Source organism: Echiichthys vipera (genome assembly GCF_963691815.1).
Source record: "Echiichthys vipera genome assembly, chromosome: 8".
NCBI lineage: Eukaryota > Metazoa > Chordata > Actinopteri > Perciformes > Trachinidae > Echiichthys > Echiichthys vipera.
In genome coordinates this window covers 31,626,337-31,652,397 of record NC_139833.1, presented here as the reverse complement: position 1 = coordinate 31,652,397, position 26,061 = coordinate 31,626,337, and the positions used below count along the sequence as shown (strand labels likewise).

The following is a 26,061-nucleotide window of genomic DNA, read 5'->3' as shown; positions in this document are numbered from 1 at the left end:
CAGCAGATCTTTAAAAAACTATAGAATATAACAGTGTGCCAACCAGAGCATGTGAGCAGAGCGTGAGTGAGTGGGGAGCATGAGCCGGAGAATTTTGGATGGAGCATAGAGTGGATTATTTTCAAACATTGGAGCATTGGCAATTACGCTCCAGTACTACTCACACCATGAGTTCCATGGCGGACATTTTGCCAGCGGAGGGGCAAGGATCTGTGTGCAGGGGTGACATGGAAGGAGCTTTCTTTCTTTTATGAGCGAGCGGTGAGCAATGTGAGTGGAGCAAGGTGAAATCTGGGCTGAGTATGGGAATAAAGCACAGTTGTCTGATAACATTAATGATACCTCCGTTTCTACGTGCACCAATGAGCCACGTTGCTGCTACATGGAATGCAGCCAATGTTACACCTCTCTGTCTCAAAGTGCCAGAAGTGAGTTTCATTCTTACCTCAGTATGTCTGGAAAGATTGTTTCTTCCATGTCCTGGCAGAATGAGATTGCCATCCTCATCCTTACCAACAGCACTGCTCCCTACAATCCCAAGCCCACGCAAGACATCATAAGTGGTCTGGACAACAGTTGTTGGGAGAGGGATAGTCGAAACTCCACCGTCATTTCCACTTTCCTCACTCCCACTGCTCCCATCCCCACCTCCTCCATCTCCTGGAGTTACACAATGACACAAAACAAACAGGTTGTCACCTTTACATTTAAGGAGCCGGACTGGCGTTCCTTCTTCACTACACAGAAACAGGTCCTTGTTGGATGCATGTCAAGCCTTTATATGCATTTACTTTGAGATAGCAACACCGCAGGAAAACCAGCCAGAGATCCAAAAACAAAAACGGAATACATAAGGCAGTGCAGGACAATGATTTAAGATGCATAAATTGTACCTGTGACCGGAGGATTGATGACTTGTCCCTCAGCAGATCGTCTGTGTTCAATCCCAGATAGAGATGGACCACCACGGCCACTGGAAGCATCGTCATCAGAACTGCCTCCCTCTAAGCCCGGCCTGAAACTGAGACGATTACTCTCTCCAACCTGTACGCACATGTACATAAACACATAAAAACAGAAATTGCATTAGGCAACACCCTTTTGTACTACAGTACCAATAACAGAGCTACTCAATACTTGATTTTGGAGACAGATATGTATAATTATATTTGAGAGTTTATAAATCTGATAACAATACTGTTTTCTATTTCTGACCAGTTGTCTGGAGGTGCTGGGCAGCAGTCGTGTCCTGGTAGCATTGCTGTTCCTTCTGGCAGACTCCAGCTCATCTTCAGTGTCCTCATCACTGGCAGGACAGGAGTCCATACCTGTAGCAGCCAAACGCACATCAGGCATCTGGAAGTCCTCCTGAAGAAAAGGTACACAAGATACAGAAAGATACAACAAAAATACAAAGAAATGGAATATTATAATCAATGCCCTTTTTTGGTAAGAGGAAATGAGGCAGAGTTAAAGTTGAGATGACGATGGCGACTCCCGTAGGAGAGTATGATGGGATCAAGTTGAGAGAGTGGACCTCGACGAGAAGCTACATGTATTTAATATAGTCTATGGTATTATCCCTATCTGGACAGATCTGCTCTGCCGCAGTTTCCGGTCTTCGTGGTTATTTTACTGGGTGATCACCACCAAAGTGCAAGTACAATTATTTACACACTTCTAAGAATCTGTAAAATTGCATATTTGAACATGGCTATTTACATGTCAAATTAGTGAAGGTATTGCATGTTGCTGAAGGAGGTTCACATACACATTTGCATTCACCCTGCCATGTAGCTGTACAAGAGGCCCAACTCCTGCTGCAGAAAACATCCCCCAAACCATAACTCTTCCTCCTCCAAATATAATGGACTTTTTTTTTTTTACACACTTTGGGTTGTCTTTCCCCAGTCCTACACCCAAAATAATGTTTCCATCAGACCCAAATAAATTGAAGGTACTCTCCTCATTGAAGTCACTCTGGCCCAGTTCTCCTCTGTCCACACAACATTCTCCTCAGCAAAGACAAATCTAGTTTATTCTTTCTGCTGATGAGAGGTTTGGTCACTGCAGAGTGGGCTTTCAGTCCAAAAAGTCTTAAACAACGAGACACTGTGTGCAGAGACAGATCCTTGCCCTGTTGAGAACTGAACTGGAGACCAACTCCAGAGTTGAACCGATTCCCCATTGAGAGTCTTCTCATAATCCTGTCCTCTAGTGCACTTGTTTTATGTGCACGACCGGCCTTTTTGAGGAACTTAAAAGAATCTGTGTCCATTAAAGTTTCCATATTCTTGAAATCACAGACTGAACGCCCAACCTCTCTCTGATGGCTGAGAGGGTCATCCCTTTGGCCTTCATCTGGACAACCTGCTGTTTCAGGGCTTCAGTCTCCTTAGAGCAGCTCGCCATCTTACAAAGTAACCAGGAGAGCTGCAGATAAATAGGGTGTGTCCAACAATGAAGTGAACTGTCACCAGGTGCCAGATTAACACTAATAACTGGGAGGGATCCAAAAGTGTTTTCCGATTTTGCTCACTGCTTTTTTTTCCACTAAATAAAAGGTTTTTGTTGCAGTGCCTTGGTTATTTAAAAAAACACGCTAGTACAGCAGTGGTATAGCCACAGTGGATATAAACAAAAAAAACAGTATTTCAGAATAAACCAAGAATTTACGTATACTTTGTTCTCTAATTTTGATCTCCACTGTAGAAAGTGTTTCACTGGGAAGAAGAGTCTTACTGTTGCAGGAATCTCCTGGCCCTCCACTCTGCCTCTCTGCATGACAGGGGGCACCAGTTTATTGAAATACAGCTCCAGCTCATCATCAGGAAGGTTGTTTGAATCAATGTCATCATCTGGAAATCAAACACACCCACAACATGACTCAAGCTTTGACAAAATGTCAGCAATTTTTTCTGCAATTAAAATATCACGAATGGATGAACCTGTGATATCGCTTCCCATGCTGTCCACAGACATGAGCTTCTCATTTGCCAGGAAGCTTGAGTTACTGCCACTGAAACGGTCACTGTCCACACCCTCACTCTGCACATTGTCCTCCTCAGTTGTAGCTGGTAAGGGCTGAGCCTGTATGAATTGCACAAGAGAAGGGAACATATTTTTAGGGCGTGATCACACTATCCTCCCGGACCGAGACCCGGACTTTAGGGTACTTGTCCCCCCTCCCTCTCCCCCCCGCGCCCCAGCCCCGTTTGTACTCACACTACCTGGGCCTCGGCCAATGCTTCTTGCTGTCCATATGTCATCACGCCGTAACACGTCACACGCATTGATCGCGTGTGTGTGGCTTTGTTTACAAATCTTTCCATAGACCTCAGAGTTTTTGTGCGTCTTGTCGACTGTTTTTGAATATTTTCATCCGACCAAATCTGCAGTAAACACTCCACCTCCCCATCACACCAACGTGAACCTTTCACCGCCATTGTTGTTGTTGTTAAATGTCCGCGCATGGTCCGTCCTTCTATTTACATGTCCGAACAGGCGGACATAACGCTACTGCCGTAGGGCTCGTGCTCGCACACGTGCGCACGCTCGTGCTCGTACATGTGCAAACGGCTCCGCTAAAGCCCACCTATTTCAAGCGGGCCGTGGAGGGCCAGCTGGCCGCAGTTGAGCGCGGAGCGGGTGCGCTCACACTACTTAAAGGTACTAGACTTTAGCTGAAAAACCGGTTTTGGCCGCGGCCAAAAGGACAGTGTGATCACGCTCTTAGGTACCTGATTATGGAGGACCACAAAGGACATGGAAATTGAAATAGAACATTTCTTTATGGAATTTCAAGTTGTACATTTAAAACAGGAATAAGAAATTGGTTTTCATTCATTAATCCATTATTAAAAAGAGGAACTCTAAAAAGACGCTGCTGACAGCGGTTGGTCTGCTAGCCAAACTCATCACTAACAGTTGCTGTGTTCACTTGCAATCAGAAATCGAGAACATTGTTACCTGGTCTGTGGCGAAAACTGAATGGTTACTGTCAAGTGCCTTGGTTATTTAAAAAAACCCATTGTGGTACAGCAGTGGTATAGTCACAGCTGATATTCTATCAAATTATCAACAATAAAACCAGTATTTCAGAATTAGTAAAGTATGTATAATTTGTTCTCTAATTTTGATCTCAAGCTGTGTTTCCCCTAGGTTGGGTTGAACTAAACATTGAAACATTTCTTTCAAAAAAGCCGATATTTTTGTCTGCATTGGGGCGGAATTCCGTGCACGATACAGAGAGCAGAGGGGAATTCTAAACGTGCAACCATAAATTGCATGCCATCATGTAAATAAGATAAACAACATAAGACTTTTTAGTTTGTTTAATTAAAAGGACAAGCTATAGACCTGTTCTATAGAAATTCACTTATGTTGGGATCTGGCTCTTTTGGGGATACGACCCCTGAAACTGGTTAGTGTGATGTGATTTTGCCCCTACAGGGCTCCAGTTTGAAATGCCGGATTTCATGGTTTATTGTTGTTTGGAAGATTATAGCTAAGCTAATATAGGCTAAGGCAACGATACAGCTTCTGTAGCCTTATACTAAGAGCTATAATTAACGTTAGATATATCAATAAAATATCGTATAGGTTGTCGTTCTGTATTTTATTAATATAATAATAATAATAATAATAATGATAATAATAATAATAATGGTACTCAGTCACTAACGTTACCTGAATGTTTACAGTAGCTAGTTCAACAACAATAGGTCATAATGATAGTATTCAGCACTTATGAACAAAATCACAACTCCCAACAGTCAAACCCCTCCGGACTTTAACAATGTGTTGTCACAAGTTAAAATATCAAAGAAGAAGAATAACTCCCTCTCCCACAATGCACCAGAAAATGGAAGCTTACTGTCGAAGAATATTAAAAAAAAGTTGTTTTTTTTCTTTTTTGTCTTCTAGTGATTTTAGTTTTTGTTATGACTAGAAAACAAAAATCAAATAAAACCTTGTATTTCAATTTTGATTTCAGTATTTTAAAACGAAAATCAAATAACCACTACTTTTTTGTTTTTTAATATCCGTTTGTGAATTGAAAATCCAAAGACCAAAAGATACACGGACCCTCCTGGTTTTGTCCGGTTGTTTCTTCTTTTAAACCAATGAACGTGAAATCCAAAATACCGTGGTTTTCTTGGTTTTGGGTTGTTGTTGTTGTTTTTTTTAACTATAACCGAAAAAAACGCTGTTTTTCTGTTTTGTGGTCCAAGTCAAAAACGAGAAATGAGAAAAACAAATTCAAATAAACAACCTTATTTTGTTATGTCATGATAACTTTTGAAGAACGAAATTAAGGAACGAAAGACAGGTGACCTGGAAGTGTGTGACTTGTATTACAAAATAAAAGCCTAGAGGACATGCCTGTACTAAATAGCTGATAAATAGAAGGCAGATGTCAAGATGGATAATTGTAGCCATGTGAGCCAGTTCTAACAAATATACAAACAAATATATCTTTCATGTAAATACCATTGACTGTATAAAAAAAATGGATGTAGCCTCTCTGTCGGGGTCTGTTCTCTCAACTTGATCCAAACGTACTTGCCTCTGGGAGTCACCATCTTGTTGGACTTTGACTCATTTCCTCTTACCAAAAAAGGGCATTGATGTGACGAGGGGAGGGACATATGTCAGTCTGGTTGAGGTACACACAACTGACAACTAGCCTCTGAGGAGAAGTGAGGGCCAGAGGCTAACTGCTAACTCAAGAGACCACGCCCCTTATTATTCATGAACTTTAACCTCCAATAAAATAAAAACTAGCCTGGTACAAAAAAAATTCACCCCCCTCAGTGTTGTCATAGAGATATGACCCAAACATACAGACTGTAGTTTTGGGCGAACCAGGAAGTCGCTGTGGTGGGGGCTTGGTAAACATACCCATACTGCCATCAACTGGTGAAGATGGTAAACATCAGCTTGATCTGCATTCACTCCACGCAAGGAAAGGCAAAACAGTAATAACTATGAACACACAATAATTGCTTGGATTAAATCATATTAAGATTTGTACTGCATCAAATACATGCAAAGATAAATGCTATCTATCAATCTAATCTATTGGTCGGCCATTTAGAACAGACATATCCTCTAGGCCTTTTTTTGTAGTACAAGTGACAAACTTCCAGGTCACGTCTACTGATCTTTCATTTCGCTCTTCAAAAGTAGGTTTTGAATAGATTTGAAGGCCAATTCCTTTATTCCTGTTTTAAAAGTACAATTAGATATTCAATAAAGAAATGCTCCATTTCAATTTCCATGTGTCTTGTGGTCTTCCATGCTTGATCAGCGTTTTGTTGAAGATGAAAAGGCATTTATGCACCGAAATCATTGTTTAAAATGTCAAACTGCAACCTTTATTTAAATAAAGGATTTAACTTGTGTGTATAATGTAAGGAAGTAGGGTGGAAAGATACTTTTTTTTTTATCATGTTGTGAAAAATGTATTCAAATGGTGAAGCTGCTTAAATATAAAGACAAACGTCTTTCTATCGTCAAAAGTCTCAAAACGGGTCATATGGCTTTCATTTTTTGATATGTAAATGAAAAGCGTCCACATGTTTATGATATTGCAAAAAAAGCCATTACAGATAAAATGTACAACTGATAAATACAACAATAGCTACTAAAATTTTTCCAATTCCTGCACTGTGCTTCCCAGAGGAGCGCAGTGTTGGAAGTGCTTTTTTACCCCCCCCCCCCCCTTCACCCTCATGTGATGTACCCCCCTTCATACCCTCCTCTGTAAAAGAATTTCCCCTCAGGGATTAATAAAGTTTGATTGATTGATTGAAAATTGGTACCTTTGCATCTGTATCATCTTTATATCCAAACTGGGTCAGAAGCCCTGTCGAAAGATCTGTCAGACGACAAGAAAAATAGTGTCATTATTATTATTAGTGCCATTGAAAGAAAATATGTCTTCTTCTAATAATGAGAATTGGTTCTTTTCTATGCGTACAGTAAGAAAGCTAAACTATATGTACATGTAGTATTAGGTGAAGCCATGATGTGACTTTTCCAATCAAGAAAGAATAATTACTGACCCTGTGGGTGGGCAGTATTAGCACAGTGTTATACCAAAAAAGTTATGTGCAACAGCATTTACCTGTTCCATGTTCTGTGGGCCGGCCTTGGACTGAGTCCATCTGTGTGTGAGGAAGCCCCAGCATGGAGCCCTGATTTTGGGATGCGCTCTCATCCAAATTAATCCTTACAAGCATGTCTGAAAGACGGTGGGCTGCGATGAAGTCATCCGCATTGTCCCTGTAATGCAGGCAGGGATGTAAATGATGACCACATATGAATTACATGGAAAAACAAGGTGTACTATAAATTACTATAGTTAATACTTTATGAATGTCCATCCCTTTATAGCACTGTTTCTCAATCTGTGGTGCTCCCTCTAGTGGTACACAGAGGAATCCTCAAAATATTCAAAAAACTAATAATAAATTAATAGCATGCGCATACGTCAACGATTAGCTACGAGCTAAACTGTGATGACGAGATAGTAAGCAGAAGTAAAATTAATGTTTCAAAAAACTGAAATCAATGCTCCAACCGGGGACTATTAGGATGGGAAGTGGGGATCAGGAGAAGCATGTTTCAAGCAGCTCTGTTGAAACTGAAGTGGACAATCATCCTTGGGCAAGTACTACTCCCTACTTAAGTCACACCAGATGAGGGGCTGGACTTTGTGGTGTATGAAAGTTGTGTGGACTTTAAAATGCCAGTTCCAGTGCTACTACTTTGTACAGCAGTCAACAATATATAATCTCCTGATTAGAAATAAAGCAGCACCTGGGTAAACTGTCCTTAGTTGAACAGGGTAGGTGCTACGGTATTTAATATAAGTCATAGTTGTGGCACTTGGAGAGGCCAATTTTCTCTGAGTTGGTACTCAATACCTCTCAATACGATAATCACCTTATCGTGGTGGAGAGGTTTGTGTGTCCCTGTGAACCTGAGGGCTTTGTTGTCTGGAGCCTAGTGCTCCTGGTAAGGTCTCCAATGGCAGAGTGGTCTCAGGCGAGGGGCCAGACTAAGAATGGTTCACAAAGACTCTATGCACAAACAAGGAAGAGGTAGAGAGACCCTGCCCGGAGAAAGCCTTGGGGCCCCCGTCTGGAGCCAGGCCCAGACGGAGGGCTCGCCGGCAAGCGCCTGGTGGCCGGGTTTGGCACGGAGCCCGGCCTGGCACAGCCCGAAAAAGTGACGTGGCACATCACTCCTCTCCATCATGTGGGCCCACCACACGCAGGAACCGCTGGAGTCGGGTGCGCTGCTGCACAGATAGCAGTGAAGGTGAGGGGCCTCGATGGACCAGACACGGGCAGCAAAGGCTGGCTCTGGGGACGTGGAATGTCACCTCTCTGTCGGGGAAGGAGCCGGAACTTGTGCGGGAGGTGGAGCGGTACCAGTTACATCTGGTGAGGCTTACCTCCACACACAGTCTCGGTTCTGGAACCGTACTCCTGGATAGGGGTTGGACCCTGTTCTTCTCTGGAGTTGCCCAGGGTGTGAGGCGCCGGGCGGGTGTGAGGATACTCACAAACCCCCGGCTGAGTGCCGTGGTGTTGGAGCTCACCCCGGTGGAAAAGAGGGTCGCCTCCTTACGCCTGCAGGTGGTAGGGGGGAAAACTCTGACTGTTGTTTGTGCATATGCACTGAACAGCAATTCAGAGTATTCGGCCTTCTTGGAGACCCTGAATGGAGTCCTGCATGGGGCTCCAGTAGAGGACTCCATAGTTCAGCTGGGAGACTTCAACGCTCACATGGGCAATGATGGAGACACCTGGAGATGCGTGATTGGGAGGAACCAGCTCCCTGGTCTAAATCCGAGCTGTCGTCTGTTATTAGACTTCTGTGCTAGTCACGGATTGTCTATAACTAACACCATGTTCGAACATAAGGATGCTCATAAGTGTACGTGGTACCAGAGCACCCTAGGCCAAAGGTTGATGATCGATTTTGTGATCGTATCATCTGATCTGACGCCGTATGTTTTGGACACTCGGTGAAGAGAGGGGCAGAGCTGTCAACTGATCACCATCTTGTGATGAGTTGGGTGAGGAGAGACCAGGTAAGCCCAAACGAGTAGTGCGGGTGAACTGGGAACGTCTGGAGGAGGCTCCTGTCCGAGAGATTTTCAACTCACAACTCGGCAAAGCTTTTCTGGCATCCCTGTGGAGGTTGGGGGCATTGAACTGGAATGGGATATGTTCAAAGCTTCCAGCAGTGAGCTGTGGCCTCAAGGTCTTAGGCGCCTCAAGGGGTGGTAACCCTCGAACACCGCGGTGGACACCAGTGGTCAGGGAAGGTGTCCGACTGAAGAAGGAGGTCTTCCGGGATATGTTATCCCAGAAAGGGAGTTGCAAGTTACCGACGAACCATCAGGGCTGCAGCCTCTGCTGTGTCAGAGGCAAAGCAGCGGGTGTGGGAGGAGTTTGGAGAAGTCATGGAGAAGGACTTTCGGGCAGCAACAAGGTGCTTCTGGAAAACCATTCAACATCTCAGGAGGGGGAAACAGGGAACCGTCCAAGCTGTTTACAGTAAGGACGGGAAGCTGGTGACCTCAGCTGATGAGGTAATCGGGTGGTGGAAGGAGCACTTTGAGGAACTCCTTAATCCGACCAACGCGCCCTCTTTTGTAGAGGCAGAGCTGGAGGCTGATGGGGAATCATTGTCAATATCTCTGGCGGAAGTCACTGAGGTAGTCAAACAACTCCACAGTGGCAAAGCCCCAGGGATTGATGAGATTCGTCCAGAAATGCTGAAAGCTCTGGGTTTGGAGGGGCTGTCTTGGTTGACACGTCTCTTCTACAGTGCGTGGAAGTCTGGGACAGTGCCAAGGGAGTGGCAGACCGGCGTGGTGGTTCCTCTGTTTAAAAAGGGGGACCAAAGGGTATGTGCCAATTACATGGGTATCACACTTCTCAGCCTCCCTGGTAAGGTCTACTCCACGGTGCTGCAAAGGAGGGTTCGTCATGGCTCTCAGCAGGAAACCGGTGGATTGCTTTCTCCAGGTGGGCAATTAGTCCTTACCCCAAGTGAAGTGTTCAAGTACCTCGGGATCATGTTCACGAGTGAGGGGACGATGGAGCGTGAGTTCGGCCGGATAATCGGAGCAGCGGGGACGGTGTTGCAGTCGCTCTACCGCACTGTTGTGACGAAAAGAGAGCTGAGCCTCGAACTGCCGGTCAATCTTCGTTCCTACCCTCACCTATGGTCATGAAAGCTGGGTCATGACCAAAAGAACGAGGTCACGGGTACAAGGGGCCGGAATGGGTTTTCTCAGGAGGGTGGCTGGAGTCTCCCTTAAAGATTGGGTGAGAAGTTCAGCCATCCGTGAGGAACTCGGAGTAGAGCCGCTGCTCCTTTGCGTTGAAAGGAGCCAGTTGATGTGGTTCAGGCATCTAGTAAGGATGCCCCCCTGGCGCCTTCCTAGGGAGGTGTTCCAGGCACGTCCAGCTGGGAGGAGGCCTCGGGGAAGACCCAGGACTAGGTGGAGAGATTAAATCTCCACACTGGCCTGGGAACGCCTCAGGATCCCCCAGTTAGAGCTGGTTAATGTGGCCCGGGAAAGGGAAGTTTGGGGTCCCCTGCTAAAGCTGCTGCCCCTGCGACCCGACCCTGGATAAGCGGTTGAAGATGAGATGAGATGAGTGGTACTCGATGTAAAAAGCTTGAAGCCGCTGCTTCATAATAATACATAATAATATAATATATATTTACGTATTAAAATGCAGCTGAATTACTCCTTGCCGAATATACTATAACTACTCCATGAAATAATCTAAACTACATGGGCTGACTCACAAAAAGATAAATGTACATTGAGCTCAATTTAGATTGTATTTTACAACATGGCTTATTCTTTTAGGTGACAATCTTCTGTTCTTTAAATAATACGTCCACTTTAATTAATGCAAATATTAGTCAACAAGTACAACAGTCTCTAGAATTCCAAAACAGTTCCAGGAAAAAGAAGATAATAAAGGCCTAAAGCCTTTTTCTTCACAGACGACATTGCAAAACAGTGTCAGCAGTGGGAACTACATATACATATATACTCACAAGTCATCTTTGAAGCTGAGGGCAAACTTTGGCTGTTCTACAACAGATCCCTGTGAGTTGGTCTGCTGAAGCTCTCTGCCCTCCAGATAGGACGTCTCAACAGGATCTCCTCTATAAAGCCAGGGTACATAACATTGCTTTAATGAAACAACTGATCATTGTACTAAACCACTCTGCATCATGGTTAGTGCTCCAAAATTGAATTTAGCAACTGACTACTGACTCACTATGCACAGCCTCAGTGTTGTTCCTGTTACTTCTCTCAGAAACCAAAAAGGGCTGGAGCAACTTCTTATTAACAAACATATCAAAATGCAGTTCCATATCTGGCAGGCATGGGTCAGTGTCTTTTTTTATGATGTATTCCTATCCATTTTTGAATTTCCAGTAGCATTTATAATTCATAAACCTCCAAAACGGGATTTGGAATCATTTCAGCGTCCATTCCTACACTAGAGAAGTAGCTTTGTGAGGATTCAGAGAATATTGCATGTTTCCACAACAATTCACATCTGTCCAAAGCAGCAGCATGCTCCCACCTGTTGTCAAACCCGGATTTAATTTTAGCTACTGTAGAGGCAGCCACTGGAAGTCCTGGGCCTGAACCCAATGTCACATTCCCAAATGTGGTGCTGTCCAGAGACTTGCAGAGGAAACTGGGGAAGGCTTCATCTTCCAACTTGTAAAAACTGTCTGCCATGTTTTTGAATGGAGCAGAGTGACAGCCAAATGTGGCTTGACTTCAGTTCAGGTGAAGACCATTTGAAATGTCTAGGAAAAAAGTGCAGGTTAGTATTACTTTGAGAACATGAAATGCCCAATAACTTGTGCATACTTTACGGTGCAGTTTCAGGAATATTACCATTCTGACTATATGTATATTAAGAAATAATATACATGTGCATACCACCTTACAACTGTGAAAACCAGTGAAGAAAACATGTTCATTCGTGTCGTTTCGCGGTTTGGCCTATCCATCCACTAAGGAAATAGGGATTATCCAGCTAACTTTAATGATACTATGTTAGCTAACTTTTGACGCTAGCTAGTGATATGCTTTCTAAAAACAAGTGGGTTTGTCAAAATCCCCAACACGTTCCAAATTTGAGTTAACTCCACTATCTTCTTTTATTACACAATAAACAGACAAAAAATATACGTTTACTAGTAAAACCTGAATGCTACCCTAACCCAAATCTTTAAAGTCAATTTCTGCGATAATGTACGTCCCTGTTAAATCATAACCTAAGTTAACGTTAACGTTAGTTGGACTACTCACATTCAATACTCCAAAAGAGGGGCCGAGAGACCGCGGTTCTTCTACAACTTTTCTTCATAAACTGGTGCAGACGCGTTGCAAGTTGAAGTAAAGTTCCAAAAGTAACGTCCCAAACAAGTCTTTCATTATTTCGTAAAAGTAGTCACAACAAACAAACCGAACAGTTCGAGGACCAAGCAGCGCCCAGAAACCACAGGAAGCCCGCGTGAGCGTCATGTCATCTGGGCGGGACTTAACCTATTCAAACCCCTTTGATTGGGCAACAAAAGTGGTAGGGGGGAAATTGTCAATCATGATAGGATGGGATTCATGTCACTCTGTTGGACTTAGACACTTGTGATAGTTTGGAAAAGCCCATTGATGCATCAATCGGCTGTTTGTCCATACAAGATAAATGGAAGAAGGGACTATTTTTAGGCTCCGCCGATACTGTAACGGCACTATCCATTTTATAAACGTGCACAACAACTAGACTGTGCACGTTTATAGAATTAAACATCCAGAGCTAAGTTATTTGAAAATGAGCTCCAAAACGTTTTATCTGTCTACCATACGTAAGGACACAAAGCTAAGCTGTAGGCTGCAGTATGATAGTAAGTGGCCATGTGTGGAGTGTGTTGTATCAAGTGTTCTGCCAAGCAGCTGAAAGAATGCCTTAGCTTAGCAGACAGCTGCATCCCATGCATTCCAGTTTTTGAAGCATCTATTGAGTGAGCCATGGAATGAAATGTGATCCTTTTTGTCAAAACCGATCACATAATTTATTACATTAATTTTAGAGTAAAACTGAAAGTAGAAATTCTTCATATCTACACAAGGTGTTCATTAAGTAATCCCCACAGGGAAATCTCTTGTATCTGCCCTCAGAAGGCAGGTTCAGCATTTATAGGGATCAGTTACTTCATCACACTTTAGTAGGGCAAATCCCACCTGAAATATGAACTGAACCTGGACAGAACTGCTTCATATTTCCCTGTTGACAGTGAGATAACCATACCAGTTCTATAGTTTCAGAATCTCATTTTCAAAAGTGTCAAAAATAACTGATTATCTCACCCAACTCAACATTCAGAAATACAGACCCCGGATAATGAGTTGGAGATGAGATGAATTCAAAGCAAATAAAATGTTATGAATCACATGCTATTTCCATGTCCCACATGGTAGTCAGTCATTCATGAATGCCATCAGTTTGTTTGTGTGAAGGAAAAATAGTTTTAAATAAAGACCATTCTTTTAATATCTTGTGGTCTTTATTCTGACTTCCACAATATGCAGTTTTACACCTCCATGAGTGCAGTGTGATAACATTTCCTCTGCAGGCACTGATGGTTGAGGTCATGAGTATCCAGAAAAAAATAATAGAAATACAAGCCATCGCAACATTGTTTCATGACCCCAAAAACAAAATGTGTGCTTTTAATTGCAAATTGAGTCAACTTTAAGTATTGCTAATACAAAACTCAATATGGGAAATGTTTAGTTTATTATTCACAGACTTACATATGCATTAGATTATTTAAATGGTTATCAAAATGCCATAAAAAATTGAATCAAATTAAAAAAATCACAAAAACTTCATGACACTTTCCAATACCTTTTCTAATTCACGCACAGGAAAAATAACAAAACATTTAAAATCAGAAAATAGACATAAATGGAGGTCTTTATTAGAAATGAATGGCAATTGTGTAGTTCATGCCTGTCCCCCAACCATATTCCCTCTTATTTGAACTAAAACACCCCAAAATCACTGCCCTTCGGCCTCTGGTAAGGACAGCAAGGCCCTTGAGGAGAGTTTGCGTGGAAGAGCCTGCTGCTGAGGCTGAGTGGGCTCAACATCACAATGTTCAATTAGAGAGGAGGGAGGCAGCAGGTGACCATACCTAGTCCCCGCTCTTGGAGGATCCAGTGGTGGAAAGAAATACCTGAAGCAACAGAAAAATGAATGGAGACGAAGACGACAAATATATGGACAGGGGAAACACATCAGAGGACATATAAATGAGAGATTAAAAGGAGAAAGGATGTATGTATGCTCTAGTAACAAACAAACAAACAAAGAGTAGAATGGCAGGACGGATGACAGAATAGTGACAGAGGCTTATTTTTTTAAAAGTGAATGCACAATATTATTAAACAAAATGAAACCCTGGCAAATAACATATTGGAATCGAAACAAAGTGAATGCTGTGAAGAACAGAACCATGCATCCTTTAACCAGTAACACCTAAGTATTCAGATAGGACATGACACACACATTCCAAATGCATTAACACAAGGGCAACTGGTAGCCGGAGCAGAGGAGACATTAGTAAAATGCAGGATGCTGGTATATCTTTGGAGAGGTCAGCTGCCGCAGGGGTGGGGCAAAGGGAGCTCTCTTGCCAACCCTGCATGCGACAAGCAGTACAATACCATATTACTTCAACAACCCCAGTTCTCACACATTTTGTAAACAAGGAATTGGAATGCAAGAAAACTTTTATGCAAAGTTATTTTAAAAAATGCAATTTGGTTTTGTAAAAACACTTTTGTTGCAAAGTTAAAGGTTGAATATGGAGAATGAGCAGAACACGCCATCTAGTGTCTCAAGATCATAGTCGCAACAACGAAAGATAATTCCAGCAGTCGGGTTGCCAGGTTCGTTAACGAGTGTGTCAAGAGATCAGCCTGTTCCATGTCAGTGATGAATCATTCAGGGTAACCACTAACTTGAACTAATCAATTTATTTGACAACAGTATTTAACGTTCTTTGAGTGGTGTGGAATCCATTAGCTAGCTCTCAACTCAACATGATTCCTTGTTTCAGTAGCCTAACAATAGACAACCCTGGCAACCCGCAATGCTGCTATTGGCTGGTACAATGGAAACAGAACGTGACAGAAAGTCATTGTCAAACCTGTCTAAATATTACAATTATTTTTTATGGAAAAGCAATACTTTCATTCTGTACTCCTCAAAATGGTGTATTATTTAAAAATAATATATGTAGCTTTTAATAAAGATTCTAAATATTCAACCTTTAATATAAGACAGAATGTCATACAGTACATAGATGTCATGTTACTCAGGTTAGGGGGGAATCAAGGGTCAAAAACTGCAAAAATGGTAAATACTGAAGGTTCGTTAAAGGAACTACAAGGAGTTTTAAAACTGGTCATTAAACAGTCTCAGTTTAATACTAATGCCTATATGTGCCCCACATAAGCAAACAAGACCATCACATCTTTCTTAATGCCTGTCACCAGGACAGATATCCAAGGATCAGGAAAGAGAAAAAGAAGAGTGGACTGAAAAACAAAAAATAACTAAACGGTAGTGATAGAGCAGGGGCAAGCCTATAGTGTGTCTGACGTTTCAGCATGTTAAAAGGAAGGTTTGAGTTGCCAATGTTGCTGTCGGTGTTTGCTAATGGGGGAACAGTTGGGTCTCTGTAAATCATAAATAAATCCTAAAGTGTGTGGTCTAGACCTCTGTATGGAAAGTGTGATAACCTTTGTTATTTTTGACACTATAAATCAAATTGAACAGAACTCAATTGAACCTTGGTTGGTCATTCAACAGATGGAGAGAATTGCAGGATTTGAAAGGAATTCAAATCTGAATTAGCCCTCTTCCTCCAAGACAGGTCTGTAATATGTCTATTTAATTCATGAGTGATTAAGATCTTTACAACACAAGGCAGTACCACTCTTGGCCACAGGGACCAGGAAAAACAACACTAAATTAAATTTCCTTGTAGTTGCTTTACGTTAGAGGTTAAGTTGAACATAAATACAGCCACATACCAACTCTGATAAAACCTCAACTGGCATTTTTAACCGCTTTCATATAACATGGTAATAGCTGCTCATTTATAATCCAAATTATAAAGCAAGCCTTTGCAATAAGTACAGGATAATAGTATATGACCACACATAGGCTGCGTTCACGCTGCAGTTCCAAGTGATCTGAATCTGATTTGTCCTCTCATATGTGACCTATATCTGATTTGCTTTTGACAGTGTGAACAGCAAATTGAATCTGACATTTTCCAATCAGAATCAGGCCACTTTTAAATGTGCTACCAAATCAGTAATGCTGACCCACGCTGCACTGTTTTGTAAATGAATGACAAATTAAGTTGATTGAAGAAAAAAAAAGTGTGCCACAGGGACCAGGAACAGAATCAAAACAAACATGGAGGACAAAAGTGAAGTTTTTATTAAATTTGCCAGCTGCTGCCACACACTGTTTTTAGCATTAAGCCATAAAGTCCTACAATACCGGTGGCCGTTGCCATGTTGGCTTCTGTAAACACCGTTGTGATGTCATCAATGATCAACTGTGCATGTGGGTCACTTCAGGAGTGTGAGCTGTTCACACAGCAATCTGTAGACAGGCCACATTTAAGGACGCAATGTGAACAGACAATCAAAAAATTTGATTTGAAGAAAAAATTGGAATTGTGCATTAACACCTGCAGTGTGAACGTAGCTATAGTGTAAGTGTAGGACAGTACTCATCATACCAGACCAAGTAAGGCTGGAACAACAAAACCTGAGTGAAGAGACCTGACTTTTATTGCTTATGAATCCAACATCTCATTTGTAAAAAGAGGATTGGGTTATCTCTTCTTTCAAAAGTTACATTGTCTTGCTTAAAAGCAATACATATAAAGTGGCTGTATTCATCCCCATACTGCATGTTCATTCTCTTTTCTGATGTTATTACAGCTGGTTAGTAAGGTTCATTTAAGCTGTCCTGCTCTGCAAAGAGTGTGGCAATACCTGCTCAAGGATACTTTCAACGTGAAAAGTGACACGAAGGGAAAAATCACTGGAAAAACAAAAGGTGTTGGATGTCGAGCTGTAGTAAACTGAAGCTAATCAAATCAAGTAATGTTACCGAACACCAGAATGGTTCCGCTGCATATAGCCCAAATCATTTGAAATAATCGTCACATATCAAGAATATACATAAACAGGTTTATTTTACTTTAACTACACTAACAATGCAAAGTGGAAAAAGTGGGAACATGAAACTATGCATGCATCTGCACAAATCAAAAGGAAAAAGAACACACCACAACACATCTAACTCCGCAGGTTCGATGTATGCTGGAAGCCAAGCTCTTTGCATGAGTGCAACATTTGGTCAGTGTGGGCCCAGGAAGTTTGTCAGTGAGCAGCTGCAGTCCCAGTCAGTGTGAGGCATGATAAGTTGTCAGTTCTGACTCGGGTTGGGCTGGGTGAGTGGCGTCAAATGCACCACACCACCTACCTTCCTGCAGACATCCCGTTCAGGGCATTCTGGGAGGTCTGAACAGAGGAGGCCACAACGGTGCTCATGGCTGTGGGCTGACCAGATGAGCCTGTGAGCGGGCTGCCGTCTCCTTTCAATATGCCTGTGCACTTCCAGTTGTCCATGTAGTTAGCTGCGGAGGGACGCAGGAGGTAAAATCAGTACCACCACCACCTGATGTGACCGCATCTAGTGGACATCTGGACATACAGCCAGCATAGTTTCTCAAAAACTTTTTTTTTTTTTTTTTTAAACCACAGGAACCAACAGATGATTTGAAAATGACAGTATCCAGTGTTTGACCTTTTCATTTCATTCAAAAAAAGTTTATTACCAAATTCTACCAACCACTAATTTTTTTAACACCCACCATTTTTGGATTACTCTTTTGTATATCAAGCCTTTGTGGAACGTTTGTCGTGCTTTGGGAATGAACAGACGAACGAACACGCTACGTCTCTGCCTGCGTCTTGTTGACCAGTAACATTTCATTACTGCTGACTCACAATGGCATGTGATGTCAACAGTGCATCTGGTGAGAGCTGTTCACTCAAACTAGCATTTTCAACATGTTACACAAAGAAGAGCTTCCAGTACAGCCATTAACCCCTGGACTTGCACTGGCCCACTGGCTCCGTTTTAAGGCGCTCACACTGTCCTTCCGCACCGGGCCAAAATAGGTTTTAGGGGTAAAGCCTAGCTCGTTTGACCAGTGTGAGTACAACCGCTCTGCGCGTAGCTGCGGCCAGCTGGCCGTCCACGGCCTGTTTGAGAGAGGTGGGCTTTTGTAAAGCGTGTTTGCACATGTACGAGCACGAGCGTGCGCACGTGTACGAGCACGACACCTACAGCGGCTCTCAGGTCATTTTATGTGCGCCTGTTTCGGACAAAAAAGACGGACCATGCGCGGACATTTAACAACAATGGCGGCGAAAGGGTCACGTTGGTGTGATGCGGAGGTGGAGTGTTTACTGCAGATTTGGGCGGATGGAAATATTCAAAAACAGTCGGACAAGACGCACAAAAACTCAGAGGTCTATGGAAAGACTTGTAAACAAAGTGACGCATCACAATGACGTCAATCAATGCGTGTGACGTGTTACGGCGTGATGATGGACAGGCAAGAAGCATTTGCGCGAGGCCCAGGCAGTGTGAGTACAAACAGGCTTTGCAGCGGGGGGAGGGGGGGGGGGGTACCCTAAAGCCCGGGGCGCGGTACAGAAGGACAGTGTGAGTGCGCCCTTAGAGACGGCGTGAAGACACCATGATTATTATTTTATGTATTTCTGATTTATGACTGGAACAACTTGACAGTACTGAGCAGCAACTCAAATTAATATTCAGGTTCCATTTTCCAAATGATGTACACCACTTCTATGTGACATCTACTGTTGACCTGCTGTCCCCTCTGAACATCCCCTGCACCCCACCCTGACTATAGAAAAAGTGGAAGCCATGAATGGAGTTAATAAGCTAACAATAATCTCCCACCTTTCCAGAGGCGCACACAGCCATCATCACCAGATGAAGCCAGCAGGGTACTGGTGATGTTCCAGCTCACACGCCACACCTGGGAGTTATGGTTGTCAAACTGAGCCACAATCTGAACCTCCAACTTGGTGGGTCCTGTAGAAGTGCTCTCCTTCCTGTCAGATGGATTCAATCACAGAAAATTATACACAAAGTGGTAGGTTCTTAGTTCGGTCATTTAAAAACAACTGCAGTTTTAGGAGTGCATCTGTTAAAAAGTTGGATGAATATGAATTCATGAACATGTGAAATGCAGGACTTCAGTGACTACACTGCTCTCTGTGTACTAAGAAAACTTTATATGACAACGGTGACAAAAAAAGAGTAAAAAAGGAACCAGTCACCTCATAGGAACAAGCTTAAAGATTCTGACATCTTTCGTGGCAATGGCGAGCACGTGGAAAGATCTCCCAAGGTTTGGAGCAAACGCAATGTCATGGACTGCATCAGTGACGGTCATCAGCGTCTCTGCTTTAGCATATTTCCTTTAAAACATTGGTTAAAACAAAACTAACAATTATAAGGACTTCTTTCAACTACTTGGAATTTTGTAATATGTATTGGTATTTTTATTAAAGTGACATACACAACACTTCAGGAATACATACCTTGTGTTTTCATTGTACTCATAGATCTGAACTTTTCCACCGTACGTTACATTACTGTCATCACTCCCCACTGCAAACATTGGTGGGTGGGCCCGAGAGCTGGGTGGCGGGGAGAAGAGATTACAAGATTACAATGCAATTCTTAGAAAGGCGACCTAAATGACAGCAAATGACAGTAAAGACTGACACTGTAATGCAACACGTGTTTTTCGGTTTATCCGTAATCCATCAGACTTTCATCTACTTAATAAGGGCTATGCGATATGGCGGTATGCATCATGTGATGATAGAAAAGGGATGTGTGAAGATGAAGTGAGCCGAAGCCTGAAACTGATAGGAGTCTCTCTGTGGGTTATTAGTGCTGCCATAGACTGTTTCTCTCTTCATTAAATCGCCAGAAAACAGCTGTCTCACTCTCAAGCACGCATGCACGCACGCACGCACGCACACACACGCACGCACACACACACGCACACACGCAGTTACAGCCTTAAGTGACTCTGACATGCACAGGCTGCAGTGTTTCAGTGGAGGGTCTTCTTGGTTGTGATGTTTGTTACCACGGCGTCCTCACTCAGTTAATTTTTTCACGTTGTTTTTGGCGCGCTTCCTTGTTTATTCTATTTCTGGGTCCAAAGTCACTGCCACGGAGCGGGGAGGGGGAGTTATAACCGACCGAGAATGCGCAGACGCAAAACCCAATAGTAACCCAAAGCGCTGTTTACATGCATGAATAATCGGGGTACTGAAGGAGTTATCTAGGTCCGTTAACTGGGGTATGAGAACGTTAGGCTATTTACATAACCAGGGCTCCAGACTACATGGTCGCATTTTGCGACAAAAATGGGAGTGTGCAGCTGAATTTTACATCTAGTCGCACATGCGCGACCAGATGTCTCCATATCAATATGTAAGAGGCTAAACAGCAACAGAGTCAAAGATAAGACAGGAGCAATATGAAAGCAGTGTGCAAAGACAGTGCCGTCAAAACAACAAACCACAGTTCCAGGCGTTCTGGATACCCCTGCAAGAGCTGCGCGCACAGTTACCGATAAATCTCCGCCATTCAATGTATCGGAGGTCAATGTGACCTCTCAGAATCAGTGTGCGGCCGTGGTCCCTCATTCTGGATAGATTGGCGGGTATTAAGGCCAGGGGAACGCATTAAGAAGCTCGCGCTAGTGCATCTACGGCGAGGGGAGCATCCATGCTGCGCAGAGAGAGAAACAGCGCGTATTGCGCGTTCCCTATCGACGCGAACAGATCCACCGTGGCCAGCCCATAACAGGCCCATATCTGTTCCACAATCTCCGGTTGCAGAGTCCACTCCCCATATACTGGCGCACCTCTGGACAACAGTTCCGCACCAGTGTTCAGAGCTCCTGGGACGTGCGTCGATCTCTGGAAGAGGAGACGTACGCAACTCCACAGGATCAGTCTGCGTGCCAGCATGTGCAATTGATATAAGCTACCGTCGTTGATTGTCCGTCCTCACCAGGACATGATGACCAATAAGGGAGGGAGGGAGGCTTCCTCCTAAAGTCAACCACCATCGAAAGAGATGGTGGTGGACTTTAGGAGGAAAAAGCCCCCGCCCTCTCCAGTCTGCATTGGTTATCTTATAATTGCATCTTTGTTTTATTTATTATAATGTGCCCTTTTTCACTCAGTTTCACTCATATGCTCTCTCAAAACTCATGCTTGCTGCTCTCAATCTCTCCCTTCTGTGCACACTCAAATTTACCTTTACGCTCGCTCAACTTGCCAAAGCGTTACAATTGTGCCACAATGCCAACCAATCAGAGACCTAGAAAATCTCAATGCAGATTGGCTGTTTCGTCTCTAATCAGCACGCTAGTAGAAGTATTACAGAGTACATCCCGGAAGCATTCAGAAACATCAACAGAACACAGTGGAGTGCAGTGGAGTTGTTCAACTAAAGCTGGATTATTATTTTTTATTATTTACTATTGTGACCATGGGTTATAGTTCCCTATACTTGGGTAGAATAAGAAAGAAAAGATAGGGAAACTCCATTCACTGAACAGGACGGTGAAATTTATTTCTTAAGTCAGATACACTAAAATCGCCAACACTTCCACTCAGCCCCCTTCAAAATAAAAGCACTCAAGAGGAAACTCGGATACATTAATAATACGGTGTATTATAGTGCTGTTGTGTCACGTTGTTTGGATTAACGTTATGTCTACATGTATCTTGAGACATCAGCTGTTGGGATGTTAGTTAACTCCCCCCTCTCTCTTGTCTAGCAGTCCTGGCCTACATGGACAATGTCGTTTGAACAACAACACCAAAATGTCCCATCAGGGCCACATGTAACTAGTATGTATTGCTTTGATTATATATCATATTTACTAACCTTTTATTAAGGTTTGTATGTTAGCTACTGTTATTGACATGAATTAGCAAGCATTGGCAACATACAAGATAGTTTGCAAGCTAACTAACGTACAAATAAATATGATATATACTGTATAGCGCGCACAGAAGGGAGAGATTGAGAGCATGCATGCGGCGGTCTGCAGCACAGCGAGCAAGAGTTTTGAGAACACATATGAGTGAAACTGACTGAGAGGGCTTATTATTGCACGTTAAACTGAATAAGAGCAAACATGTAAATACATTTAGATTTTTTTTTTTTAAATACATTTTGCAGACAAATACGCAAGAAAAATTATAACAGCCGTACAGTGTGTCTGCATTTAAGTGAAAAGTGAAAAAGACCCGCCATCCCTCCCAACAACCCATGTCAGACACGGCCACATCAACCAACCAAACAACTAAACAATATAACATAAAGTAGAAAGGCACCGTAAAAAAGAATAATAATAAAAAATTAAAAAATTAAAAATAAATAAATAAATACAACTAATAGCAAAAATAAATAAAATAATTCCTTCCAGGCACTAGGAAGTGTCCTCAGCATCATCAGGAGTAACAGTAAAACTATTACTAATAAGAGCCAGCAGTGGGACCCAGGTTTGGTGGAATGCTGTCATAGATCCCCTCTGTAAAAAACCTTAACTTCTCTAACCTTAGACATTGTAAACATTTCATGTATCCAAGATACAGAAACTTTGGTAAAATTACCATCTTAATAAGATTAAGCCGGCCTGCAAGGGACAGGGGGAGGCCCGCCCATCTACTCTGACTTACATCCTGAAGGAGCTGATGATAAACACCCCCAAATATTTGAACCCCTTATCAGCTGTTTTAAAGGGGCATGTGGATCGTGGGAGTGATCTTGCCGAGTTGTTGACAAAAAATAACTCACTTTTCTGAATATTGAACTTATACCCCGATAGGTGCCCAAACTGATCCAGGATTGATAAAACTGGGGGGAGGGACGTTGTGGGGTTTGAAATAAATAAGAGGAGGTCATCAGAATATAAGGAAAGTTTTTTGGACTAGACCGAAATGAGTGATGCCTTCAAACTCATTCTGGTTTCTAAGCCATATGGCTAATGGCTCGATGACTTTGTTGAACATCAAGGGTGAGAGCGGACAGTGCTGCCGGGAGCCACGTTTGAGAGGAAAATATGCTGAATGGACACAGTTAGTGTTTACAAAGGCAGAGGAAGTTACATACAGAAGCTTAACCCAAGAAATAAAATTAGAATCAAAGCCAAATTCCTCCAAAGTGAAAAATAGAAAGCCCCACTCTACCCGGTCGAAGGCTTCCTCTGCATCTAGCGCCACTATGACCTGGGGAGTGGCAGTATTGGTAAAAGCAGCAGTATGGTTCAGATCTTTACGATACCCATCCCCAATGAGCACTTAAAAAACTTCTCTCTGGTCTCCTAGACAGACATGAATTGAGTCTTAGCTCAACCTTAGTATTGGCTTAGCTTGTTTGCAACCCCAACCGTAGTACTAAAGAAAGCACTAGGTACCAGGTACTAGTCGCATTTGCTCATGGAAAACCAAAAATGAGCGAATCGGTGGAAAAACGCCATAAGCTAATGAAAACACTACAATTCTTGGTTTCTAGTGATTAGGACTGATGAAAACATATCTTTTAAATATTATATTCCATTTCTGCCAATAGTTTCCCTAAACACAGCTCATTTAATCAATTTATCAAGATAAGTGCAGATTAATTTTCATCTAATCTTTGCTATAACTATGTTTTTTTGCAAAGCGAGACACAGTACAAATAGGAGTGGAAATGAAGAAATGTAAATCTACCATAGAATAGTTAGTGAGTAAGTAAAAACTGTGGTCAAACCTTGAGGGGTTCCAAGAGATGCAGCTGCAGCTGAGCTTGCAAGAGATCTCGTGCTGCAGGGACCACTGGCTGAGGTTCATCACATCAGGAGCCTCATAGATCCTCACCACTCCGTCCGCAGAGCAGGTGGTCAGCATCAGGCCCATGTGTTTGGGGGCAAACTTCACATCGGTCACTGAGGTTCTACTGTCCACTAGTGTTGTTCTCTTTATCTAAAACAGAACAAATAATTGGGTCAGATATTATATCAGACAGAAGACTCTGGAAAAAGTGACTATTAGCAATGACCAGCAATGTTCAACAGAGAAACAACAGCAGAACTGAATTAGCGTGTCATCTTGGTAGGGTTCACTGTCGTATTCATAACCACACAGTGTTGAACACAGGTATACTGAATGCTGCAGGAGCTACTGAACTAAAGAGCTATGATTAAGAAAGAAATGTCTCTGCTCTGCTAGTTTAAATGAATACTAGAGTTGCACTAACCCAGTGGCTCAGTCCTCTTTGCTTGTCATTGGACTCCCCTACAATTTCCTCCCAGACAGCAGCTGTCCTGTCGAAGGAGCAGGAGGCCAGAACCTGGCCAAATTCAGGATGAGCCCAGGTCACTCTCCACACTGATCCACTGTGTGTCTGCAGAGAAGAGAAAAGAGCTTTTGACAAATCAATAAACCCCATTTCAAGCTGTATCCATATCAGTGGAAGTATGAGTTCACAAGAGGCAGCATAGGACGTGACATAAATAGTAAATGTAATATTTCTATTTGCAACTAGGCTGGCTGATATTCTACCAGGAAATGAACCACACAGCAGCAGGTGACTTACCTTCCAACTGGCCGTGCAGTACCACTCTCCATTCTCACTTTTGTCCCAAACCTGAGAGAAAGACGATTTGAAACAATAAGAAATACTGCTGATACGAATGTCTCTGTGCGCAAACACTTGTTAAGCTAGAAACATAAAACACTCAAAGACAACGTTAAGTTCTTCACTAATCTTATGTTGGATAACCCTTTCCAAATAGCAGGTGCACCATACACGCAGGGGGTATTTCAAATGTATGCTCTTGCTTTAATCCAACTGCCGTGTTTACATTCAAACTAGCTTACTTACACCATACAGCTCAATTTACGGTAATGTTACTTAGTACCAGGGGCCGGTTTCACAGAGACTTTAGACTGGTCTTTAGTATTAGGTAAGTCTTACAGTCATTTTGCTGCTAGATTAGTCTGGACATTTGGACTATGTTAAGCCTAAAAAGTGAGCCATTGGCCCCCGCGCTAACTGTGGGGCCATGGGGTGATGTTAGCCCAGTCCATCTTTGTGAAACCAGCCAGACACCATGGCTAGCAAACTAACTTAGCTAACGTTAAATTCAATGAGTCAGAATTAGCAAATGAGCCATTCTTGCGTCTGTAATAACCGGTGAAAAACAAGTCCACGCAGGGAGCTAACGTTAAGTTAAGGGTGTTGATGGTGATGTTATACGCTAACGTTAGCTGTGACAGATAAGGCTAACTTTAGCTAGCAAACAGAAGACTGACGTTACTTCATGTTAAGTTACCTTGACACTTTGGTCACTGGAGCACGTTGCCATTCTCCGGCCGTGAAAATCATACGACACATCGTGAATGAGATCTTTATGATCCGCTGCTATACTACGCGCTACAAACATGATTACACCTAGCTACAGTGTACCAGCAACACTAGCACTGGTTGCCTAGCAGGCCATGTGTCGTGTGTGTGCGTGTGTGCGTGTGCGCGTGTGTGTGTGTGTGTGTGTGTGTGTGTGTGTGTGCGCGCGCGTGTGTGTTTGGCGGGTCCTCGTAATGAGCGCAGTGTCAGTGTGCGCAGCGAAGTTGACCACAGAGGGCGCAATCAAACCATCTGATAAAAATCATGTTTGAGGTAATTTATGGAATAGATTTTATTTACTTGTCATGTAGAACCAATCAGCAAACGATAACTTGAATAAAAATAAAAATCACTAGTAGTAGTAAGTAAC

The 26,061-nt window shown here is 42.8% G+C and overlaps 2 protein-coding genes across 4 annotated transcripts in view; both read right to left on the bottom strand.

Moving 5' to 3' along the window:
- The window catches only part of cep192 (centrosomal protein 192), a 49,102-nt gene extending 36,548 nt beyond the window's left edge, over window positions 1-12,554 (bottom strand). For all 3 annotated transcript variants that reach the window (XM_083918466.1, XM_083918467.1, XM_083918468.1), the window contains exons 1-10: window positions 12,383-12,554; window positions 11,643-11,874; window positions 11,104-11,214; window positions 7,133-7,290; window positions 6,828-6,883; window positions 2,949-3,090; window positions 2,743-2,858; window positions 1,216-1,368; window positions 894-1,044; window positions 446-660 (exon numbers count right to left, since the gene is read on the bottom strand). In XM_083918466.1, the coding sequence (XP_083774592.1) occupies window positions 446-660; window positions 894-1,044; window positions 1,216-1,368; window positions 2,743-2,858; window positions 2,949-3,090; window positions 6,828-6,883; window positions 7,133-7,290; window positions 11,104-11,214; window positions 11,643-11,803 (1,263 nt within the window). In that variant the 5' untranslated portion in view covers window positions 11,804-11,874; window positions 12,383-12,554. The remainder of the gene's footprint in view (window positions 1-445; window positions 661-893; window positions 1,045-1,215; window positions 1,369-2,742; window positions 2,859-2,948; window positions 3,091-6,827; window positions 6,884-7,132; window positions 7,291-11,103; window positions 11,215-11,642; window positions 11,875-12,382) is intronic.
- A 1,090-nt stretch (window positions 12,555-13,644) lies between these two features.
- On the bottom strand, window positions 13,645-25,776 carry seh1l (SEH1-like). Its single transcript, XM_083918253.1, has 9 exons — window positions 25,621-25,776; window positions 24,882-24,932; window positions 24,543-24,689; window positions 24,057-24,268; window positions 19,808-19,906; window positions 19,544-19,684; window positions 19,161-19,315; window positions 17,649-17,802; window positions 13,645-14,310 (listed from the first exon to the last, which is right to left on the bottom strand). Exons 1-9 carry the CDS (start codon window positions 25,729-25,731, stop codon window positions 14,133-14,135), a joined length of 1,248 nt encoding a protein of 415 aa, XP_083774379.1. The 5' UTR covers window positions 25,732-25,776; the 3' UTR covers window positions 13,645-14,132.
- Between the last annotated feature and the right edge of the window lie 285 nt (window positions 25,777-26,061).

Coding starts and splice junctions, on each gene's coding strand:
- seh1l (XM_083918253.1), bottom strand. CDS start 25,731: ATGTTTGTAGCGCGTAGTATAGCAGCGGATCATAAAGATCTCATTCAC. Junction 19,685..19,807: donor GAGTACAATGAAAACACAAG/GTATGTATTCCT, acceptor AATGTTTTAAAG/GAAATATGCTAAAGCAGAGA. Junction 19,316..19,543: donor TTTAAGCTTGTTCCTATGAG/GTGACTGGTTCC, acceptor TCCATCTGACAG/GAAGGAGAGCACTTCTACAG.